The sequence below is a fragment of the Cololabis saira genome, chromosome 19 (assembly GCF_033807715.1).
Source record: "Cololabis saira isolate AMF1-May2022 chromosome 19, fColSai1.1, whole genome shotgun sequence".
NCBI classification, from domain to species: domain Eukaryota; kingdom Metazoa; phylum Chordata; class Actinopteri; order Beloniformes; family Belonidae; genus Cololabis; species Cololabis saira.
Window position 1 is genome coordinate 22,073,145 of NC_084605.1, and position 21,876 is coordinate 22,095,020.

General features: G+C 39.9%; 1 protein-coding gene across 11 annotated transcripts in view; it reads right to left on the reverse strand.

Moving 5' to 3' along the window:
• Window positions 1-21,876, reverse strand: part of cacna1g (calcium channel, voltage-dependent, T type, alpha 1G subunit) — a 367,678-nt gene that overhangs the window by 170,761 nt on the left and 175,041 nt on the right. For all 11 annotated transcript variants that reach the window (XM_061709003.1, XM_061709001.1, XM_061709005.1 and 8 more), the window contains exons 6-10: window positions 15,631-15,790; window positions 10,908-11,202; window positions 8,145-8,237; window positions 7,133-8,027; window positions 3,572-3,972 (exon numbers count right to left, since the gene is read on the reverse strand). In XM_061709003.1, the coding sequence (XP_061564987.1) occupies window positions 3,572-3,972; window positions 7,133-8,027; window positions 8,145-8,237; window positions 10,908-11,202; window positions 15,631-15,790 (1,844 nt within the window). The remainder of the gene's footprint in view (window positions 1-3,571; window positions 3,973-7,132; window positions 8,028-8,144; window positions 8,238-10,907; window positions 11,203-15,630; window positions 15,791-21,876) is intronic.

The window sequence follows — 21,876 nt, forward strand, 5'->3', positions numbered from 1 at the left end:
CTATGTAGCACGAAACAAACCTAAGTGGTATCTGTGAATGTAGTTCAATATTGTAGTTCTTGACAAAGGTTTTCCAACGTAACCTTGGTTGATTATTGAAAGTTCTTGATGCAGTGCAGTCTGAAGGATCGGAGATCACGGCTGCCCAGCTTTATCTTCCACCTGGACCCATTAATTAATTATATTATGCACCGTAGAAGGAGAAATTTGTAAATACCTTCCTATCTTGGTTTGGCAATTTAGTTTTAAACATTTCAATTACTTTCTCACAAAAGTACAAAAAAATCCTCTGGCCATCTTTACCCCTCAAAGACTTATGTATTAATGCACGTGAGACCAGCTGAGGGAGTCTGTCTTAGTGTATTTGTTTTCATTCACCTCCTTTTTTGGATTGTTTGCAAGCCTGAAGTGAAAATAAATGTGTATACAGTAAATTAAATGAAGTTCATTAGTAAAATAAGGTCATAACATGGGTGTATGTCAAAATAAATCCAAGAATCACCATTTTTTTCATCTTACAGTTTGCAAAATTTGCCAAATAAAGCAGCATAACATGGGGAAGAAGGAAGGAAAGAAAAACAAAAAGAGAAATGTGTGAGCAAAAGCACAAGGGGAATAGAAGGTGACAACCAGAACACTACAAAACCTCTTCCTATCTGTGCCAGAGTTCGTGCTCTTGTTCTCAGGAGGTATTTGGTATTTGGATATGTTTATAGGCACTCGGTCAGTGACTGAAAGTCACAACACCTGGCCAGGATTCCATCTCCTACTACGCATCTACACATGCAAACAAATACTTTTGTCACTCAATTCTCTTGTGTTACGTAACTTTACACCAAATCCCTCATGCCTAAAAGCACAGCCCAACACAATAGCCTCGCACACGATAAGTGTGTGAACAATGGAACCTGCGCCTGGCAAACCATTTAATAGTCTTCATAAAAACAGCCATTACGACAGAGGAGAACAGCACAAACAAAACACATTTTTTATATTAGCTCAAATTAAACTGTAAATTATGTACATTTGAGGAAATTAACCATACGCCTGATAGCGTAATCCTTTTGGCAAAGGGGCATTTCAGGCAAACTAATCTAGTTTCACTAAAGATGGGTGAACATTTTTAACAGCAAAAGTGTCATACCTACACACCATTGTGCGGTTTGTTTAGCAAGAAATGTAATTGATGGCTGTGTCGCATCAATCAGGAGCCATGGTTTTAAGCAGAAATGTATTTTTCTAAGGCTGTAGTGGAACAGGTGCTGATGTCCAGGAGATAATTCAAAGTTAAAAGCTTCTCCAGTGTAAAGTAACCATTGTTTTTCGAAGGCAGCTCCACAACTCTGGAATGATTACAAATAAGTCAGCTGGGGCATCAAGGAGCAACCTTCCCTAGTCCTCCAGATACTTTTGTTTGTAGCCCAGTGGGATTCTCACAAGATCATAAGATAATCGATCTTTTCAAGCTCCAGGGTAAAGAATGAAACCAAATAAAATCTGAAGTAAAAAGAGTCATCCGGCTTGCTTGTCTGACATTGAAATGATCAATTGGTGCTTGCGGTTGATATCCATGCTTACATGTCCAACTTTGCAGTAGAAATAAACATATTCCTGAAGGGAGAACTTCCATGTGTCTCATCATTTACAATTATGTAAAGAAACAAAATGTACCCATATGATTGACGTTAACATGTAGCTGTCATTGCTACTTAGCATTTTCAGTGACTTTGAAACCTGAGCTGTAAATAAAGAGCTACGAGAGCCAATTAATTCTTGTCCTAAATATAATATGGCTTGGTTTGATTTTAATTGTAACAACAGGCGGCCATGACTCCCTCTTGCCTGGCCTTAAAGGTTGGAGCTCAGCCTAAGTAATCAAAACATTTGAAGTAAAAATAATAGGTAAAACAGATAGTTTGTGGTATTTGTGATGAACTGAATGTGTTGTACCCGATTGTCAGGCTTGTTCATTACACCCGTTTGCCATTTTTTTTAGATTAACTGGGCTTGGGTGGAATCAGTTCCTGCCAACAAGGTGCCCTACGTAAGCCTTGTCCTGTTCTCTTCATGTAGTCTGTGGTTCGCCTGGATGCTTTTCAAATACCAGCCTTTATGGCAGTGACTCATACACAACATATGCCAAAAACGCAATCATTCCAGTGTCATTTCTGACGATCAGGGTTTTGCCAAAAAACATGTCAATTATCTGAAGTGATGCTAAATTTTCAGTTTTTCAGCTTTAGTCATGTTTGCATTTGCATGACTGAGGCGGAACATGGAAGCTGTAATATTAACAGCCCGACCCCCCCCCCCTTGATGTGCCCAGCCGTCTGATATTCATTACAGTGACAGACCTAGTGGGATCCAGTGACTTGGCAAACTACCACTCTATACCAATAGATAGTGGCAATACACTAGTTTTGCAGTTTATCAACCACAGAAATAAGTAAAAGACAAAAAAATAAAAACACAATTGAACAAAAAAATCAATTTGAAGGGATCTGGGATGATTATTGCATTTTTTTTTTAAAGATTTTTGTGGCCTTTATTTTGAAAGTGGCTAGACAGGAAACTCAGGTAGAGAGCGGGGGGAAGACGTGCAGTAAAGAGCGACAGGTCAGGATTCAAACCTGCGCCGCCTGCACGAAGGCGATAGAATACAGAATGTAGTAACCAAATGGGGCACAATCATCCAAGAGTTGCTATTCTTATCAACCAAGATAGCTGCAGAAATGCTCAAAACACCTTGGATCAACAGGTTTTCACTTAAAAACTCACAACAGTCATTCACTGGCATTCCTACTCCACTCCACGCCATTTTGGATATTGTTTATCGATACTAGTCTGGTTTTCGCTCCACCAGCGTCATATACAGCCGCTGTTGGTCCTGTCCGCTGGAATTCAAAGTCGAACCCAGACCAACCAAATTAATTCTTTGCATCAAAGAGGAAAAGAAGTAGGATTGCTGACCAGAGCTATACAGAGACTCTATTTGCACTCATCTCATATCTGTCCGTGTTACACCAGGTCCTCACTTTGTCTACTCAACATGCTGTGTAAATTCACACCTCACATTAACATGCAATCCTCCTAATTAAGATGACATGTTAGGAGCACGATTACATGATAAAACTGGGTGTAAAATGGATCAAATGGATCAAAGATAAAGAAGTACAGGGATTAAAAAAAAACCTAATGGACAACAAAAGAGTGAGAAAATCTCTGTCATATGTGTCTGGGCCATCGCCCCCCTGTTAAATCCTCCCTTTCTCTGTATCCTCTGACTTTCATTCTGTCTCTTTCCTGTTCCCTTCTCACATGGCTGTAATTATACTTGTATAAACAAATGAGACCAGAGACAGAAATCAGAAATACCAGTTGGCCTGTGTTGCTTGCACAACAACACAGAATAGCATACACATACAACTACTTCAAACTAATATGCTAAAAATCATTAGGTTTTATCTTTTTATCAATAATCTCCTTTAGAGCTTTGTGGTGGCTTTCAGGGTTGCTTTGTCAGTGAAAAACATGCAAAATCAGCAATACACCTGCATAGTTTTGTACTAACCTGCTCATGATACTCAATCCCCATGCTCAGAGTATTTATCAGAATGGCGATCATAATGCCGCGGCCGAAGTACTCGCTGTCCACAATCTTCTTAAATGTCTTGCACACCAGCCTCCAGAAGCGGACAGCCTTGGCGGTGGTTTTGCCCAGCCTTTGCTGCTTCTTTCTGGGCTGCCGGCTGTCTCTTCTGCCCCTGCGGTGGAGGTCCTGGGTCAGCTCGTGAACCCCATCGCTATCGGAGTCACCAGGTGTCTCGCTGCCCTCAATGCCACCCTCCAACTCGTTGGCCAGGACCTTGGCGCAGTAAGGGCAGCCCTCGGGGTCCGGTGTCAGTGCAGTCGTGTCCATGGCACTGCTGGTGATGCTGAGGTCGCGAACCGACAGCTGGCAAGAGAGCTGGGCTGCGGCCAAAACAGAAATGTCAGATGGAGAAAATCAGACAAAGAAGGATACTGCAGTGAATTCTGCATTATTATGGGAAAAAATACATAAACAATGTTGTTTGGATACATTGTCAAATTCAATATAGCAGATCTGATGTGTATACAAACATTTTTAGACAGCTGCGTGTGTCAACAGGAGTGGGCTTGATAGATATGGGCATGCTGTACAAGTAATATCACAGTCTGTGCTACAGCCTCATTAGCTGGCAACCAACTTCTTCCCCATCTGTAAAACCTGAACAGAACTGGCCAAACTTTTGCTGAGAACCTTTTAGAACTTGGCTATGGTCAAATAAAGCTGGCTGCAAACTGGGACATATGAGATTAACATTTAATGACTGTAATTAGCCATTTCTGACTCCATTTAAAATAAAAATCCTACTCTGAAAGGTGTTTTGGTTTGCAACTTAGTATCACCAAATTAAGACCACCTTGAAAAAACAAGTTATTGCAAAGAATAAAAATATATTGATCATTGATATTAAATGCATGCATGAACAATTTAAGAATAATTTAATTTAATTTAAGAACAATTTTCTTAATTTGTCTTGCCATAGTTTTCTAAAACAGCTCAGTCTATGGTGAAATGAAGCTACAGATTGCAAATCTATGTGATTTCTATTTTCCTTCTAAGAACTGTAATAAACCAAAAACAAAAACAACAATGAAAGGCTGCAGTCTGTGTGCTTTCCTAGCTTTATTGTTAGCCACTTAGCTTTCGTTTGCTTTTTGTACTGCAGTTTTGGATGAATATGAACTGACGTCTAATACTGGAAGATATTTAGCTAATGTCATCTCCCCCCACCAACCCCTGCCAGCACCTACAAGTTTTTCAAGGCTGCATAGAAGCGTGTAACAAAAGGCCCTGTATAAGTTCCTAAAATGTCCCATTAGTGGGGCCATTCCAGATAATGGAGAGATGTTTAATGGCACATAAAAGTGTGCTCTTTATTCCCACTGCTAGCTAGAAACAGATGCATGTGATGGACATTTTCAGTTCAATTGAAGTAAATGTGCATTGTAAGTGACTGTACGATGGTGTATAATGTTCTGAAAAACACTTCAAGGAGAAGTTATGCACCAAGTCGGAGATAACGGAGGTTGCCACGAGCATGAGGGGACTTCTGTGTGTATGACATGATACAGAAGCATATGGAAACAAGGCACAAAGGATTTCATTGACTAATAGTCCTGTCTGTGAGCATGTCATTTCACTTACTCAAAACCTTTGTATTAAACAGATATGATGGATTCTGGACAAGAGGAGAAAACTAAAGCACTGTTTGGACTGTTTTTAATTTAAAAATTCTCCCCAAAAAGGGAAATTTTGATCAAATCTGGGAGACGAGGTAATCAGGCCAGGTAGCCTACGTAACAAGTTACAGTGCAAGCTGGAAGTGAATCAAATTTCTCACAGATATCACATATTTTACAAATATTTGTTGGTCTCCTTGAGAAAACGAGAGATAACGTCAGCTATTTCAACAATCCAACAGAGCTTGTCAGCTTTTGTCATAGGGGTTCTTCACACATAAGGAATTCTGATTGTAAATATTAAACACATTGGTATGATTTGAGTCAAGTGTTCCATCTCACCAGATTCACAGATAATACCACACACCACCTCACACTACAGATAAATTTGATAAGAATCAACAAAATGATCAACACATTTGGGACTTTACCTGGGATTATCAAAAGGAGAGAAGTAAGACTAAATTGGCTCCAATTATTGTCACCAGACTGTCCTTTGCCCCTTGTCGTACTTTCATTCAGTCCAGTAAGTCTAGTCTTGTGTCCTACAGTAGCCTACCTTTAGTTAATGCTCCTTTTCCTGTTCCAGACTTGTTGTGGTTGAAACTGCCACTAGGACCGTCCTCAAGTCCATTAAGTATTTACTCAACTTAAAGGGAAAGTTCGTTTTTTTTACAACCTGGACCTTATTTCTGACATTTTTTATGGTCGTATACTCACCCAGGCAAGTTTGGTGTCATTTGGAGTCCTTTGGAAGATATTAGGGGTTTTTTTGCGAGCCGCTTCTCCATATAATGGTAGTGAACGGGGCACCGCGGGACACAGGCGATTGCCGCGAAACTCTTCATTTCTTTTATGAATCACTAGATCTGCTTCCAGGACCTGTTGTCTACATTCGGGGCTGCGTGTGTAACAAATAAATCAGTTTGTAAACAAGACCTCTGAACTCATGACGTCATCTCTGTGCGCGCATCCCAGACACAGCTCTGTGTACAGCTGGAGTTCGCTACTGTTAGTTTACTGTTAGTTATTTGAAACATGTCTGAATATTTGTCAAATTCTGAGGTTGTGGACGACGACTTTGAATATGATGGACGTCCTTACCGTTTTGAGCCAGAGTATACGGCTGAAGAGCTCACTGAACGGAGGACAGAGTGTGCGCACAGAGATGACATCATGAGTTCAGAGGTCTTGTTTACAAACTGATTTATTTGTTACACACAGAACCCCGGATGTAGACAACAGGTCCTGGAAGCAGATCTAGTGATTCATAAAAGAAATGAAGAGTTTCGCGGCAATCATGTGTTATTTAGACGCTGCATCGTCTGTGTCCCGCTGTGCCCCCATTCACTACCGTTATATGGAGAAGCGGCTCGCAAAAAAAAACCCTAATATCTTCCGAAGGACTCCAAATGACACCAAACTTGCCTGGGTGAGTATACGACCATAAAAAATGCCAGAAATAAGGTCCAGGTTGTAAAAAAACGAACTTTCCCTTTAACATATGGACCATAAAAAATAAATGTATTAGTAGTGTATGCTAATGCATTTAATGGAGCCCCAAAACGATCAAACTTCTCAGCACTGCAGATATGTATTATATATACTTACTCCCCAAAAAGGGATTTTTCTGGATTACTATTGGTCACTAGTCGCTTTGATATTGGAGAATCACCAGTCAGGATCCCAATCATGAGCCAATCCATTGCTGTATCCCTAACAAATTCCATGAATATCAGATGTGGTTGTGCCTTTCAGGTTTTTAAGAGGATCCCATTATTTCCAAGTTAATGTAGCTAATCCAAGGTGTGCCATGTCTGATTTATTTCATGAATGTAAGCATGTTGGTTTGTTGTGTGTTTACCTGTTGGAGTGTGTGTGTCCACCAGGCCTGATGGCCGTCTCTCCAAAGATATGGGTGGGATATTGAGGTTGTAACTGATATTTGATAAGGTGCTAGTAGCAACACTGCCTCTCCTGCACTCCGTTAGGGCTTTGGCCTGGAGGGTGGGGTAGTTCTTGGGACCTGGAGCAGCAAAGGGCACAGAGTTTCTCTTCATGGACCTGGATGGAGGGACAGGAGGCAGGCAGGGCACTGGAGTCGTTCTCATAATGGCTGGAAGCGGGGTACAGCGAAGAGCTTCTGCATCGAGTACACTGAAAACTGAAGATGAATCCGTAGTTCCTGCAGCAGGATCCGACAAAGTGGCAAGGTTTGTGTCAGAAGTTGCTGATGGGAGTGCCAAAGCAGGGTTCCCATAGCCGGCAGTTGCTCTCAGGGTACCTCCATTATTACTATGATCCCCTGCCTCAACATCCCGCCCCTCCAGGCAGCTGATGCTCCCTCCTCTGACACTACCATTGCCTAGATGGTAGTGATGATGGTGGTGTTGATGATGGTGCATGATGTGGTGAACTGACAGAGAACCCTGCCTGGACGACTTCCTCCTCCTCCTCTTGCTCTCACTGCGTTGGGGCTCTGTGGGTGGTGGCGTGGCGGCAATATTCATCCCTGCACGACGAGCCAAGAACCTGCAGACATGAGCCACCCGCTTGAACCCCTTTCTGATGACGTGGACCAAGTACTTGAGCAGCTCGTCGTAGCAGGAGCCGGGGTCAGAGAGGGAGGCCAGAGTGCTGGCGTTGGACATGAAGCGAACTCGTTGTTCCTTCATCAGTTGGCTTTCCCTCTGCTTGGTCTCGGAGAATTGAGTGGCGATAACCACCAGGCACAAGTTGATCATGAAGAATGAGCCGATCTGGGGAGAAGTGGGCGTAGAGGACATTTTTATCCACACTCTTTCCATGGATAAACCACTTGTTCATAATCTACATAAAGCCACAGAAAATTGGTGTGACCATGAAGTGGCACTCACAATGATGAGCAGGATAAAGTAAATGAAGTTGTAGAAGGAGTGAGCATCCATCACAAAATACATGATGTCCACCCAGCCCTCGAGAGTAATCACCTAAAAAGGGGCACAGACAGTAAAGTGCTGAAAGACAAACATTAAAAAAAGAACAGATTCGACCTGAGAAAGTATACTAAAAAAGAAACATTGAAAGAAACCATCTTTCACGGTGTGGAACCATCCAAATACCAACACACAGAAAAAGATGAATCTTTTCATTAATCTCTGACATGTCTTTTGAGTGTTTTACCCCACACAGACTAACCACAACAGAAGCCAAGCTTAGGGTAGAACTCCTCTCTAATCTGTTTTTATCCACCACAATTACTCCTCCAAGGCTGACAGAGATGAATTAACACTGCAACAAAAGGCTTCTCTGATAATGTAGATATCGCAAACAAATGCTGTGGAGCTTTCAGTCTGTTGGTGCGGCTATGACCTGTTAATCCTTTAAAGGTATTGTGACATAATTCTTAACATGCTTTTAACACTATTAAAAGTATTGGCCAATATCCCTCAAATGTGTCTAAAAGAGTGTAACAAGAAAAACTTCACTCCAGTACTCCATGCCTGGCTTTTTTTATGACGGCATTTTTTGCGCAGTGAAAAACGCGTCCTTTTCCTCCTTTCCTGTCAATCATTGCCCCGCTCCTCCTCCCAAACCCCCCCCCCCTAGATCAGAAGGACTCAGGCCCCCGACCGACACCGGGCAAGCGGTCTTCCGTACGCCAAATTTCCCACGCCCGCCGCTCGGGCGGGGATTCGGCGCTGAGCTCTTCCCTCTTCGCTCGCCGCTACTGAGGGAATCCTTGTTAGTTTCTTTTCCTCTGCTTAGTAATATGCTTAAATTCAGCAGGTTGTCTCGTCTGATCTGAGGTCGTAGGCGAAAAAAAAAGGAGAGCGCGGGTGGAGAGAAGAGAGGCGGTGGCCGTCTCTGTCCCTCCATAATTATGCGGAAATTTCCAGAAAGCACACAATACACTGAATGTTAAAAGTTCGGTTTTTTTGGGTGTAATTGATGTCAAGACACCCAACTAAACACAACAAATCAAGAAAAATTTGTTTTTCATGTCACAATCCCTTTAAGGCATATTTCTCTGATGCTCCCACCACTAGGGCAACTAGTCTCCTTTTGTTTCCTGTCATTTTCACTGGCCTCCTTTCCATCCATTTGGTGCATAAACTGAAGGAGGAGGGGACGCCAGCGTGTCAGTAGTAAAAACTACAATTCATCAATTGACCACTGTAGGCTCCAGAAGTCAGATAATTGTTTTGACTAAATAAACCTATTAACTGCTTGTAAATCAAATAGTTTGGTGTCCATAGCTCTTGCATTCATGACTTCTGAACTGGAGTGAATTGTTATGTACTTCATCATGACATTATTTAAAGCTACAAATGTCTGCACTGCAGCCTTTGGTGTCAAAGATTTATAATTTTAGCTACTTGGCACTTCCTGTGAACTTGACATCTGAGCTGTAAATAAAGACCTAACAGGATAATCCTTCATATTTTGAAGTTAATATGACTTTTTGTGGTGTTAATTGCATTAACAAGCCACCACATCTGGCTATGGGTTGGGGTGGAAGGGTCTGTGGACAAAATTGAGCAGGCTACTTTGGACCCTGACCAAAGGCTGTTAGCCGGGGTGAATGAAAGGACAGCCAGCTGTACAGTTAAAACACCTACCAGGTTGTCCTGGACCCTTCTAGGTTAACTGGACCCCCAGCAGTCCTTGTGTCAGCTCAGACAGTACTCATTTCAGATGTTTCAGTAGATATATGTCAGTTAGGGCTGGGTGATATATCGAGATTTTAATATATATCGATATATTTTCAAACGCGATATGGTACGAGACAATATCGTTTATATCGATTAAAAAAAAATAATAATATATATTTTTTTTTTTTATGATTTTGATATAGCTTATTTTGTGACAAATTGACTTGAATGTTTTATTTGAGATTTGCACAAATGTTTTGTTATTTGCACAACTGTCAACCTCAGTTGAAAAGTCTGCCTGTTACTGTCTACATTGTATTAATTACAGTGTATTTTAATTGAATGTTTATGCAGGAAAGGGATATTTGTTTTATTTTATTCAAGAAGCATTTTTATTCTATATATGCAGTCAGTTTATTTTTATTTCATTTGTTTTATACATTTTGATATTGTGCAGACCTCTGTTAATAAATGTACCTGTGTGACATTTGGCACGAGGCTTTGTATTAAAACTGACTGTTTTTTTAAGGGTTTGCCTCAGAAAAAAATGAAGCTAACAGAGATGCTATGCTATAATGCTTTGGGGGAAACCCCAATTATGGCACAGAAAAAATATCGATATATATCGAGTATCGCCATTTAGCTAGAAAATATCGAGATATGACTTTTGGTCCATATCGCCCAGCCCTAATGTCAGTATAGATGGAAAGATTCAATCATAAGTTAGCATGACCTAAACTGAGGTAAAATAACTTGGTTGTGGTGATTGAGGTTAAGAGGTGTTCGAACCAGCTGCCTGGCTTGTTTGTTCCAACCATTAGGCCATTTTATTAATGACTGAGGTTAGGTGGAGTTTGCTGAAAGTAGCATCACAGATGGTTGGTCCAGTTCTTTTATACAATGTATGGTATCACCTGAACAAACAAGTGAGACCCCAGCTTTCAGGAAAGTTTAAATCCAATGTCTTAAAATCTGACTGCTCCTTCAGTATTCGGTATATCCTACCTGAAAGATGGCAATCCAGGCATAGCAAATGTTGTCAAAGTTGATGGCTCCCTTGAAGGGGTTGAGTTTTCCGGCGGAGCAGTTGCTGTAGAACTCGTTCCAGTTGACGCAAGTGGTGTTGTCAGTGCTGTTGTAAAATTCCATATTCAGGTTGCACTGCTGGCCGTCTTTGTCGTAAAGCTTGGGGACCGTGTTGCACTCCCTCATGCCGTTATCTTGTGGCATCGAACAGATGAAAGGGTTCTCGTCGTCATTCTCACTTTGGTAGTATTTTTCAAGCTCCACAGACTGGGGGCTTTGGGAAAAGTAAAAGAGAAAACATTACAGCAGTTACTGTTTAAGAACTGGCATAAAAACATTGATGGACTGTTTTATTGAAACTGTTGAACCTTTAAAACAGCAGTGGATTAGATTTGGATTAGTACTTTTCTCGATCATTAAAATTTGGAGGATCCATTCATTTCCGTCATGAATGCCACACTAACAGGAAATTACTTATTGCGTATCCAACAAAGTGAGAGCATTGCAGCTAGTCTATTGAGAGCATTTTTGGAAAAATAATGTATCTTTTAAACACTAAATTTAAATTCATTTCTACCATAAATATTAATACGTCTGTGGTGATTCTTCTTCTAAATCTATGTTAGCTCATAAAAAATACAACATGTTCAGAAAAATGTTTACAAAATAATTAACTCACTCAAGTTATATTATTTGCAAATCATTTTGCATCCTCCATTTTGAAGAAAAGTTGAGCATTTCTTTAAGTAATCATATTGATTTCCATTGTTATGTGTATGAAGGCTGCAGTCATTGCCAAGCCGAGCCAGTTGGAAAGGATCTGCCATCATTCAAGAGATCACAGCTTATTTTACAGAAGAACCACTCTGGTGAGACAAGGACACAATGAGTCTCAAAATCTACATATCGCATATGAATAGAATTAAAAAGTGATGTATAAGAATGATAGTAATATTGTAAAGTGTTGTAAAATATTCTGCTTTCTTTAGCATTTTTTGCATTATTTTCTTTTTATTCTCCATCTCTGATTTCCATTTCCATTATTGTTCCCTGCATTGATCCTTTTGAACAATATAAAGCAATCAAATGCATTGCAATGTGAAGTAAATAAACATACTTAATGAATAAATGGTCAAAATAACAGCTGTAGGAAATGCAAAATATTAAAATAACTGGAATATTTTAAGATCTCATCATCCGTGCTAGTTTGTAGCCAACTAAGTTTGGGTCAGATCCTCAACTTAGCTCTGGCTCCAAAAGTGAGTTAATGTAGATTCTATGTTGTATAGAGAGCAGTGTGATCTTTTCATTGATTGCGGCCACAGCTAATAGATGGCTGTCATTAATTTAGTTACTCAGAACTGTCTTGACTTGACTTCTGAGCTGTGAGAAATATTATACTGTATGACTCGTCCTGTTAACAGTACATAAAGACTGCTGCAAATGGTTTTCAGTTGACCTGGAGGGGGGTGGGGGGGGGGTTAAAACCAAATGCCAAAACCAAATGCTATCAGAGCTGAAATGAGACGTAGCAGAAGTCTGCTGGGGCCTTCAGTCACTTGGCTAGCGCCATGAGCAGCAGGCCAAGCGACGGCTGGTTCCTGCAGAGCAATTCATTTCAGCTCTGGCAGCACTCCTTTTAGGAGTGGTGTCAGTACCAACATTTACAACGAAAATGGTTGCAAAAATTTGATCAGAACAGATGTAAAGTCATGTTAATTGTCATAACAAGTTAGCATAAGGTAAGCCATCCAAGTTAAAACAGGTAAGTTGTGGTGATTGAGGGAAGAGTACAACTATGCCTTTCAGAAGTAATTTAGAGCAACTTTGTGTTTTATTGTTGAAAGTGCCATTGTGACTACTGTAGATCTTATTTTGGATTTTTGGAGAAGCAGCTGCTCAGTCCTCATTTGATAGTGCCAATGCAATGTGATAACAGAAGCTAGACACAAACACAAACAGGCAATTTAGTCATAATTTGGAATAACTTGCAAGCACATAATAGGTAAACTATGTGATGTGCAATATAGCATAATGGCAGCAGATGTGTTTTCTTGTTGAAAGTGCAACTGTTAGTAGTTTGAACGTGCATTTGGAGATGTAGCTCCCCTCTTTTATGACTTGAATGTCATTGGATTAAATCATTTTTTACAGGAACATAGTTCTGGACAGTTTTGGCTTGTTTTGACTCATATGTGTATTTAATAGGATTAAAAAGAGCTGAGCTCGCTTCACACAAGCAGGTAAGAAACATGGAATTTTTGAGGGCCAGACAAACTCCAAACTAGCCAGTTTTGACATACTTGAAGAGCATTGCAAAAACAGTTAGGACTTTTGGACAGGTGAGTACACAGAGCCAGTGATCCGAGTGGGTCTCATGAGCCATGCAATGACTCACTCTGTTGTAGTGCATAATGATTCTGCTTTATGTGCAGAATTTAAAGAGGATCAACGTCAAAGCACCAAATTCTGCAGGTTTTAATTGCATTCGCCTACCACTGAAGCTAATCACACTGACTAACACAGCTTCCAAAAGTTAGGCTGAACTAATCAGTGAGGCCAGCTGTGAAAGTGTTAAGAGCCCACCCACAAAAAAACAACCCAACAGGCCTGGCCTCTCCAACACCTCTTGTCATATCTTTTACAAAGCACTTCTCCGTCTGAAAGAACTGCAGTCTGTCAGGTGATATCGCTATATCTGGCTCATCTGTCAACACAGCTTCAGCTGGCAGGTTTTATTAATTGCAAAGTAGTGGCACATATTGTGTTGGACAAGACCACTCCTCTCTGTCTTTCTTAAAAGCTGTTTCATACTTTGGCATGTTCTGCAAGAGCACTTATGTGTCTGATGAGCTCAGTATGTCGCACCATTCACTCATCATAGCCCAGCACTCAACATGGGATGTGGTTCCACCAGGTGATCTAAAAAAATACTCCAGTCTATTAAAAGATACTGCCGACCCAGCTGACAGTTTTTACTAAAGCACTTGAACATGCATGAGCGATACGAGATGAAGTGAAGCGGAAGCAGACATTAAAATACACGTGTTTAAAACTTTGGACAAGTACAGATTAAGGCTTCAAATGTAGTCGTCTCAAACAGAGATACAGAGCTTCCGGGTACGAGAGGCATGTTACTAAAAACTGACGGTGATGACAAAAAATATGTCTGTTCACCAAAGGCATAATGCATGAACTTAAATTACAGCTGTGAGAAGTCATAAATCCTAAAGAGAGTAATGGACCTTGGATGACATGAGGGACATGAATAAGTCATGGGAGACCATGTTTCATGTGCAGGACAATGGGCCACACGGGGTCTTTCTCATTATTCCAGGGCCTTTTCCTGTCTTCCATTCATCAATACAATGAGACCTTAGTATCAGTAAGCTCACTGACTTTGGTGCATGACCTAGTTTTAAAAGCAGGATGAAGGTTCACTCCCTAATATTACCATACAAAAACAAGTATGTTTAAACAAAACCTGTCATCTAGGTTCTTTTGGAGTCTCAAACACTTCAGCGATTTGTTCTCATGTTCCATGTTGCTTACAGCTGGTATTTGGAGCATTTAGGACGATAATTAAACTGTTGAGGTTAGTTAGTAAACATTTGGCTCATTAAACTATTTTGGAGGTGAAACAGTTGTTACCAGATGCTAACATGGAAGATTAATCTAGATATCTGTTTTTTTTATATGCTTTATTGTATGTAACTTTTATACAATGTTTGAACCATTTAACCTTGTTAAAATAGATTACAAAATAAATATATTGAAGAATGTACCTGTGAATTTTGTGGAACATTTTTTTTTATTGACATACAATTGTTTTTACACACTTTTTGGTACAGTTGCAAAAAAGTGTGACTATAAGGGTCAGCAGAAGGGGAAATATACAAAGTTTTAGTTGATCAGTACTTCTTCAAGCGTTAGAGGTGGGACGGCTATTTATTTGGATGTACCGCCATTCAAATCAAATCATACGTAACTTTATATTCCACTTTTTGTACAATAAAATGCAGCAGAAAGTGCTTTACAGCATATATTTGGAGTAAAAACAGTTACCCCCTTCCCCTCCACCCCTAATTCCCTTTAAGTAAATGTGTGATCAGAGATAAAAAGGGATAATAAAATGGGTAATATATTTCACTGAATACCTATATTTTTTGCTGTTTTGCTGGAAACATGTTGCCTTCTCAGTCAAAACTGCTTCAATTCTTATTCTGTTTGTCCCTAATAAAAGTTTACACTCCTTACCGTCTAATCATAAATGTTCCTTTAAGAACATGATTAATTCATTAGCCTGTAAAACCTTATGGATGTTTCAAATCGACAGCTGTGGGTAAAATGTTAATTTATGTTGTATCTGCTTTATTAAACCACCTAATTTTGTTTAAAGTGGCCACTAAAAATGTGACAATTGAATCGGTAATTTACAGGCAAGTCCATTGTTGGTCCACTGCAGACTGTAGATGTACAAACATGGCAATGGAACGTGGTGGACCCATAACTCTTCTCGAGGGTATGGACATTTTGAGTTAAGTTGCTTGATAGATAAAATAATACATTTTCTTAATTGCTTGAGAATATAGGTTATAATGTAGCAGGAAATTAGCCTCGTTGTGAGTCATCATGTAAAAACCCTGTCATGTTTCAAATACAGTAGCTTGCTGAACAAACACATTCACGACGTGGTACTCACAAGGAGAAGTTGTCTTTGACGAAGCAGCGGTTTCTGAGCAGGCCGGCCCACAGCTGAACCCCAACGATGCCAAATATGAAGAAGACGAAGAAGCAGAGCAATAGCACGTTACCCAGCATGGGCAGGGTGTCCAGCAGCAGGGTCACCAGGATACGCATACCTGAGAGGAGAGACGGACGGAGGAGAGTCAAACAGCTGGGCAGTTCACCAAGGAGAGGTACCAGATAGGGTGTCTGGATAGAGCCCAAATTACTTTCTGAATATAAAAACAAAAAACCTTTAAGACAAAGCAGCAATGCTGTTCATTTTTCACAAATAGAAGTAACACAATTGGTCAAAATCAACTCCGGTAACAGAAAGTGGGTAAAAATGTGTTACTACTTCACTCCTGGATTACAGGTTATTCTTAGAAGTGATGCTGTAAAAAACATTTTTATTGACACACACCAGTGTCTCATGACGTATCGATTGGACACTATCGGTATGCAAGTATTCAACCAATATATTGTACGTGATATGTTACTTGCTGTTTGCCTGATACCTTGACTCTGACCACAATATTACCCATGACAGTTTGCTGAAACACACAGGATAAATAAATAAATAAATACATACATACATACATACATACAACTCCTAATTGATGTCACATAACGATTGAGTTAAACCACAGACGCCAATGACAGAGCAATGGGGTTCATGTGACTTTCTAAGCTAACATTAGCGTTTCAGACTGGGTCAAACTGTAAACCTTATTGGGTCCAACTGTAAACGATATCTTTTGGAGATGATGGCGAACATAACTGCGTGTATGTTTTCTGGCGGGACTGAATATTCTGCCTTTGATATACTACAGTAAGAGGTGGAAGATTTTAAAAGACACATGTGACATAATCCATCCATCCATTTTTTATACCAGCTTTATCCTTTACAGGGTCACGGGGGTCTGCTGGAGCCTATCCCAGCTAATTACAGAGAGGGAGGGGTTCACCCTGGACAGGTTACCAGTACAACGCAGGGCCACATATACACAAACAACCAGACATACTCAAACTCACACCTAGGCCATTCAGAATCACCAATTAACCTACTACGCATGTTTTTGGACTGTGGGAGGAAGCCGGAGTACCCGGAGAAAACCCACGCAAGCACGGGGAGAACATGCAAACTCCACACAGAAAGACCCTGCTGGGCCTGGGAGTCGAACCAGGGACCTTCTTGCTGCGAGGCAACAGTGGTAACCAACACATTTCAGGCATTTTGTTTTGTGTAGAGGTGGAGTTACATGCTGACTCCGCCCAAGACGTGTTTGAAAAGGGTCTTTTTGTACTGTTCTGTTTTAACCAAAGAACATCACAAACTTCTCATCAAGACCACAATAAATTCATTGGTACAAATGCGTGATGCACATGAATGTTGTAAAAGAAGACCTTTTATGTCAACATATTATGAACATTTTCTTTCTTTCCTTTAACAATTACTACAACATGTACCTCATTATTATTATTTCTTTGTCACCTATTTATCAGATGTCAAGGTAAATTCTCTCAAGAGTAATATGGACTAAGGAGGATATGGACTGAATTTAAATCACACTTTGGACCATATTGAAGCCTCCTGTCACCTTTACTATCATTGGAAATGTTGGAAAAGTAACCCAGAAAACAAGAAATGAACTCAGAAAAGACAAACTGTATTGTGCCGACCCTGGTATCCTGTCTGTTGATATGTGCATCAGCATGTACATCTGTGTTATATTTGTGTAACTATAAAAACTAAAATAAGAAACAAAATAAAGTTTAAAAAGAAAAAGAAAAAAACACAATAAATTCAGCCAGCTTTTGGAAAAAAGTTATATTAAAAATTTAATTAAAGCTTAAAAATATCTCTAGCAGCCACAGAAAAGTTTCACTGAGACAAGGGTGACACTGTTTTTGTAAGCCAATTAGCACTTACACATCTATCTTGGCAGATGCAAATGTGAGAAAAAAAAATGTATTCAGTAAGCCAATTGAACCATTAAAGATTTATTATAAAAATCTAACAAGTAGAGATGTGCAAATCCCCCTAGATCTGGGTTTAAATCGTAGTTTTTTTTACTCATTGCCAGCTTCCAGCATCTTCTGCTAAAAGTGTAAGGATAGTAGTTGTGCTGTGAGAACTGGAGCGTACAGTATATCCTGCTGATCCAGAGGTTTTGCAGACGTGACAGATCCAGCATGACAAACCAGAACCCAGTGTCCACAGACTCACCAGAATCCACTGACTCACACAGTTTCGGGGAAACACATCTCAGTGTTATGTTAAATGGAAAAAGTGCAGAGTCAATAAATCACTGCTCAACGGGATTCCCCTCATTTCGTCTGGCTGGGCTTTTGCGCTCTCATTCTGCATCACAACCTTAGACGGATGCAAATAACAGGAAAGGGAACATTTACTAAAAGTCAAGTTGCTTAATAACTGCTGACATCTTTGACATAGCAGGAGTTTGTCTTTATGTTTGCATTTGAAAATTAAACCAAACGATATAAATCCCTTTGTTTGAAGGAGATCTTGAGATTTTTTTTCATAACTTGATGAAACTTCCTGAGATCTTCATGAAATGCCTGCGAGCTGCTCTGGTCAAAATCCCACAGGGACACAAAACAAAAGGACCCTCAGATCGCAAAATATGAGTGAATCAACGTTGAAATATTTTAGGCAGAAATATTTAATCCACGTTGAAGCCTGGCGAGCGAGAAACAATGTACGTTGATGCAACATTGATGGACGTTGGCAGCAGAATTTGGCTACAAAACATTGATTCAATTATATATTTTCAACATTGGTTAACTGGCTAGAATTGGATGATTGTTTGATGGAAGATCCACGATCAATGGTCGAACTTAACCCCAAAATAAAAAATAAAAAAATCAACCTTTTTGACCATCATTCAAGGGTGAAAAACAACTTTTGCTATGTGGGCCGTTTCCCAGCACTTCTACAGCTCTGCTCATAACAGCTGGTTTTAGGTGGAGGAGTCAGATATTCGACTCCCATCTTTTCAGGGTGTACCTCTTTTTTTAAATCAGTGCAGCAACTAAATTATCCGCTTCCGGGGCATAACAAGACGTGAAGGCGGATGGAAATAAATGTGGGGAGGCTGGGTAATTCTAAAATGATACCTGATGTCCCAGTACTACACAGAACTACACAGCACCAAGCTGTTTCAGTTGACATTGACTTTAACACTTAAATCTTTTCAACCACAGAAAATACTTTTTGTGCATAATTCCACCTAAAAAAGCTTCTTAAAACAAAGGCACAAGGCTTCATTATCCTGTATTTGCTATAAATATACGTTAACTATCAACTTTTAAAGTATTTACTTAAGGTTAGTTTGTTTATTTAGAGCAGAGGAATCTGAAGGACTTACGTATTAGATTCATACCTAAGTAGCAACTGATCCAAAAAACACATTAGTTAAAATGATTTTCTTGGTGGAAACTGGTTGTCAGTGTGTAGCCTTAATGATGCATGAGTAAAGTTTAAAAATATACTTAGAGATGAGACGAGACTCCTCAGTCAAACGGAAGTACAGAGATTTGTTTGCAGTGTGCGAGAGTGTCAGCAGGACTCCTGCGGTTGGGTCCGAGTTAAAGGATCTGCTCTCTCACTGCCGATGCTGCACGCTCTGGATAATGTTCCCTCAAGTTTCTGACAACATGCACGCTTCCTACCGCCTACACAGTCCCTCTGCTAAATCCGCCTGCATCCCTGCCGCTCAGATTTTAACCATCTCAGTCAAAATGATACCATTGTAACTTTCTGTTACCGTTTCATTTACACTTGCTTGATACATTTTTTTCTCCATCTGTCACACCTGTGACGAGTCAGGCATCAGTAATGGGGATAATTTTTCTGATCAGGTTTTTTGAGGAGGGCTCGGAGAGGCTGGCTCAGAGCCTGTCAGAGCTTGTCTCCTGGGTGAAAATCCAACGACAGAAGGTAAGTCAGTGGTGTTAGCAACATTGTAAGTGAGAAACCTTGGGGACAGGGAGTCAGAGCATTCGGTTTTGTCTCTCCCTCTGATGTGACATGTGGTTTGGTTTTAAAACTTCTGAGCAGAAAAACTGGAAAAGTTTGCAGTGAATTATGTTTTCATTCTAGCAGTGCTCGCAGAAAGGTATATTTCATGTCAGCCATTTACACTTCAGCTCAGAAGTATTTGGGCAATTACTGGCTTTCATCATTTTGCCTTCACACACAATGGATCTGAAATAAAACAATCAAGATTTAAAACTTACATTTCATGAAAATTAGTGATGCACCGATTGTTCGGTAACCGAAATTGTTCGGCCGAAAATGGCAAAAAAACACTTTCGGTGTTCGGTGGAATAAGTGGGGAAAAAAACCGAACAATTAATAACGGCGTTGTAAAATAAGGAAATAGACTGGCCGCTCCGTCCCGTAACGTTGCGCACTACATAAATCGTTGGCCAACCAAAAACTAAACCCATAAGAATTTTACCTAACATTCACCAGGAGGTGGAACCAAAACAACATAATGCTGGGAAATTAAAAAAAATTTCATTTTTTTATGTTCAATAAATATTTTCTACCTTGTAGATTTTTTTCTTTGAAAAGCATGCCTAAATCAAATGTATTTGATTTATGCAATGGTGAAAAAAATGGCAAAATAAATGAAAACCGCTGAAGAACCATGTTCGGTATTGTTCGGTATTCGGCCAAGTGTTTATTATTATTTTCGGTTTCGGCCACAAATTTTCATTTCGGTGTATCACTAATGAAAATATGACATTAACCATTTTGGGCCATTTTTAACAAAGTACCTCCATTTTCAGGACCTTAAAGTATTTGGATAATTTGGATTAATGGAATGAATTGGCCAGGTGTGGTTCAATACCTTATTACTTCAAGGCAAATAAAGATCTGGACTTGATGTCAGGTATTATGCTGAGATTTGGCAGCTGTTTAACCAGAGCTACCAATATGATGTCTAAGAAGATCGCAGTGAAAGTGAAGGAAGCATCATGAGCCTGAATAAAGAAACCTAAATCTATTTGAGAGATAAAAAATAAATAAACCTCATGTCAGATGAATAGCTTGGTAAACCCTTTAAAAGGAAAAATACTGCTGAGCTTATCAACATTAAAAGACCTGGGAGACCACAGAGAAACAACTAAAGTGGACAACTCTAGAGTCTACTTGGTGAATAAAGAAAAAAAAAACATCACAGCTTGGTTAGATATCAAGAATACTCTGGATGACGAGATACTCTTTCATATTCATGAAAGTTATGTACTCAGGTTTGACAACAAGATGACATCTTACAACAGTAAAGCCAGATTAGATTTCACAAGAAAAAATTTGAAATAAGACATAAAAAAAACCCTTTATGTTCTGGAGTCAGATTCTTTGAACAGATGAAACCAAAATAAAGTTGTAACAGAATGACGGTAAGAGAAAAGTATGGAGAAGGAACGAAACAGTTCATGGTCTGATGTAGACCACATCATGTGTCAAACAAGGTGGGGGTAATGTTATGGGCATATATGGTTGCCAATAAAAGGTTCACAGGTATTGATTGATGATGTGATTTCTGGCAGAATCAGCTAGATGAATTTTGAGGCCTATAATGCTATAAGCCATTTTGGCTACTTTTTGAGCACAGCTTGATTGTTTTATTTCTGATCTATTGTGGTGCTGTATAAAAGCAAACTCATTAAAACCAAATTTGTCATTGTCCCGATACTTCCGGACCTAACTGTGCAAGATGTTTCAAAATTGCATCTGCCTTTCCGTGTGCATCTGGAAACTGAAACAAGCTGCACGAAGAACTGTCGTATTTCATCAATACTGTGTGTTTCATTCGACTCTTTTAAATGCGGGAACACAGTGAAGGTTCTCCTTGTTTGTGTGGGCAGACGGGAAGAAAAACAAGGATGAGTGTGCCGACTTTGTCAGATCTGGAGAAAAAAATGAGGCGGTGACAGAGTCGATGGGGGGGCGCGAAGGGAGGAAGAAAGCTACGGTACCGCTGAAGGACAGGAGAATGACTGACAGCCTGAAGCATCTGCAGTCAAACGTGTGTGTTTCCATTGTGTGTTTTGCAGCTTTCATTCTGTCAAAGGAAAAGATCCCCCAAAAATATGAAAACCCAGCTGGATGAAAGAGGGACGGCAGTGAAAGCACAGAAACTCTTGAGTGACATCCAAGGTGCTGGCGAAGCACTGTTTTCAAGTT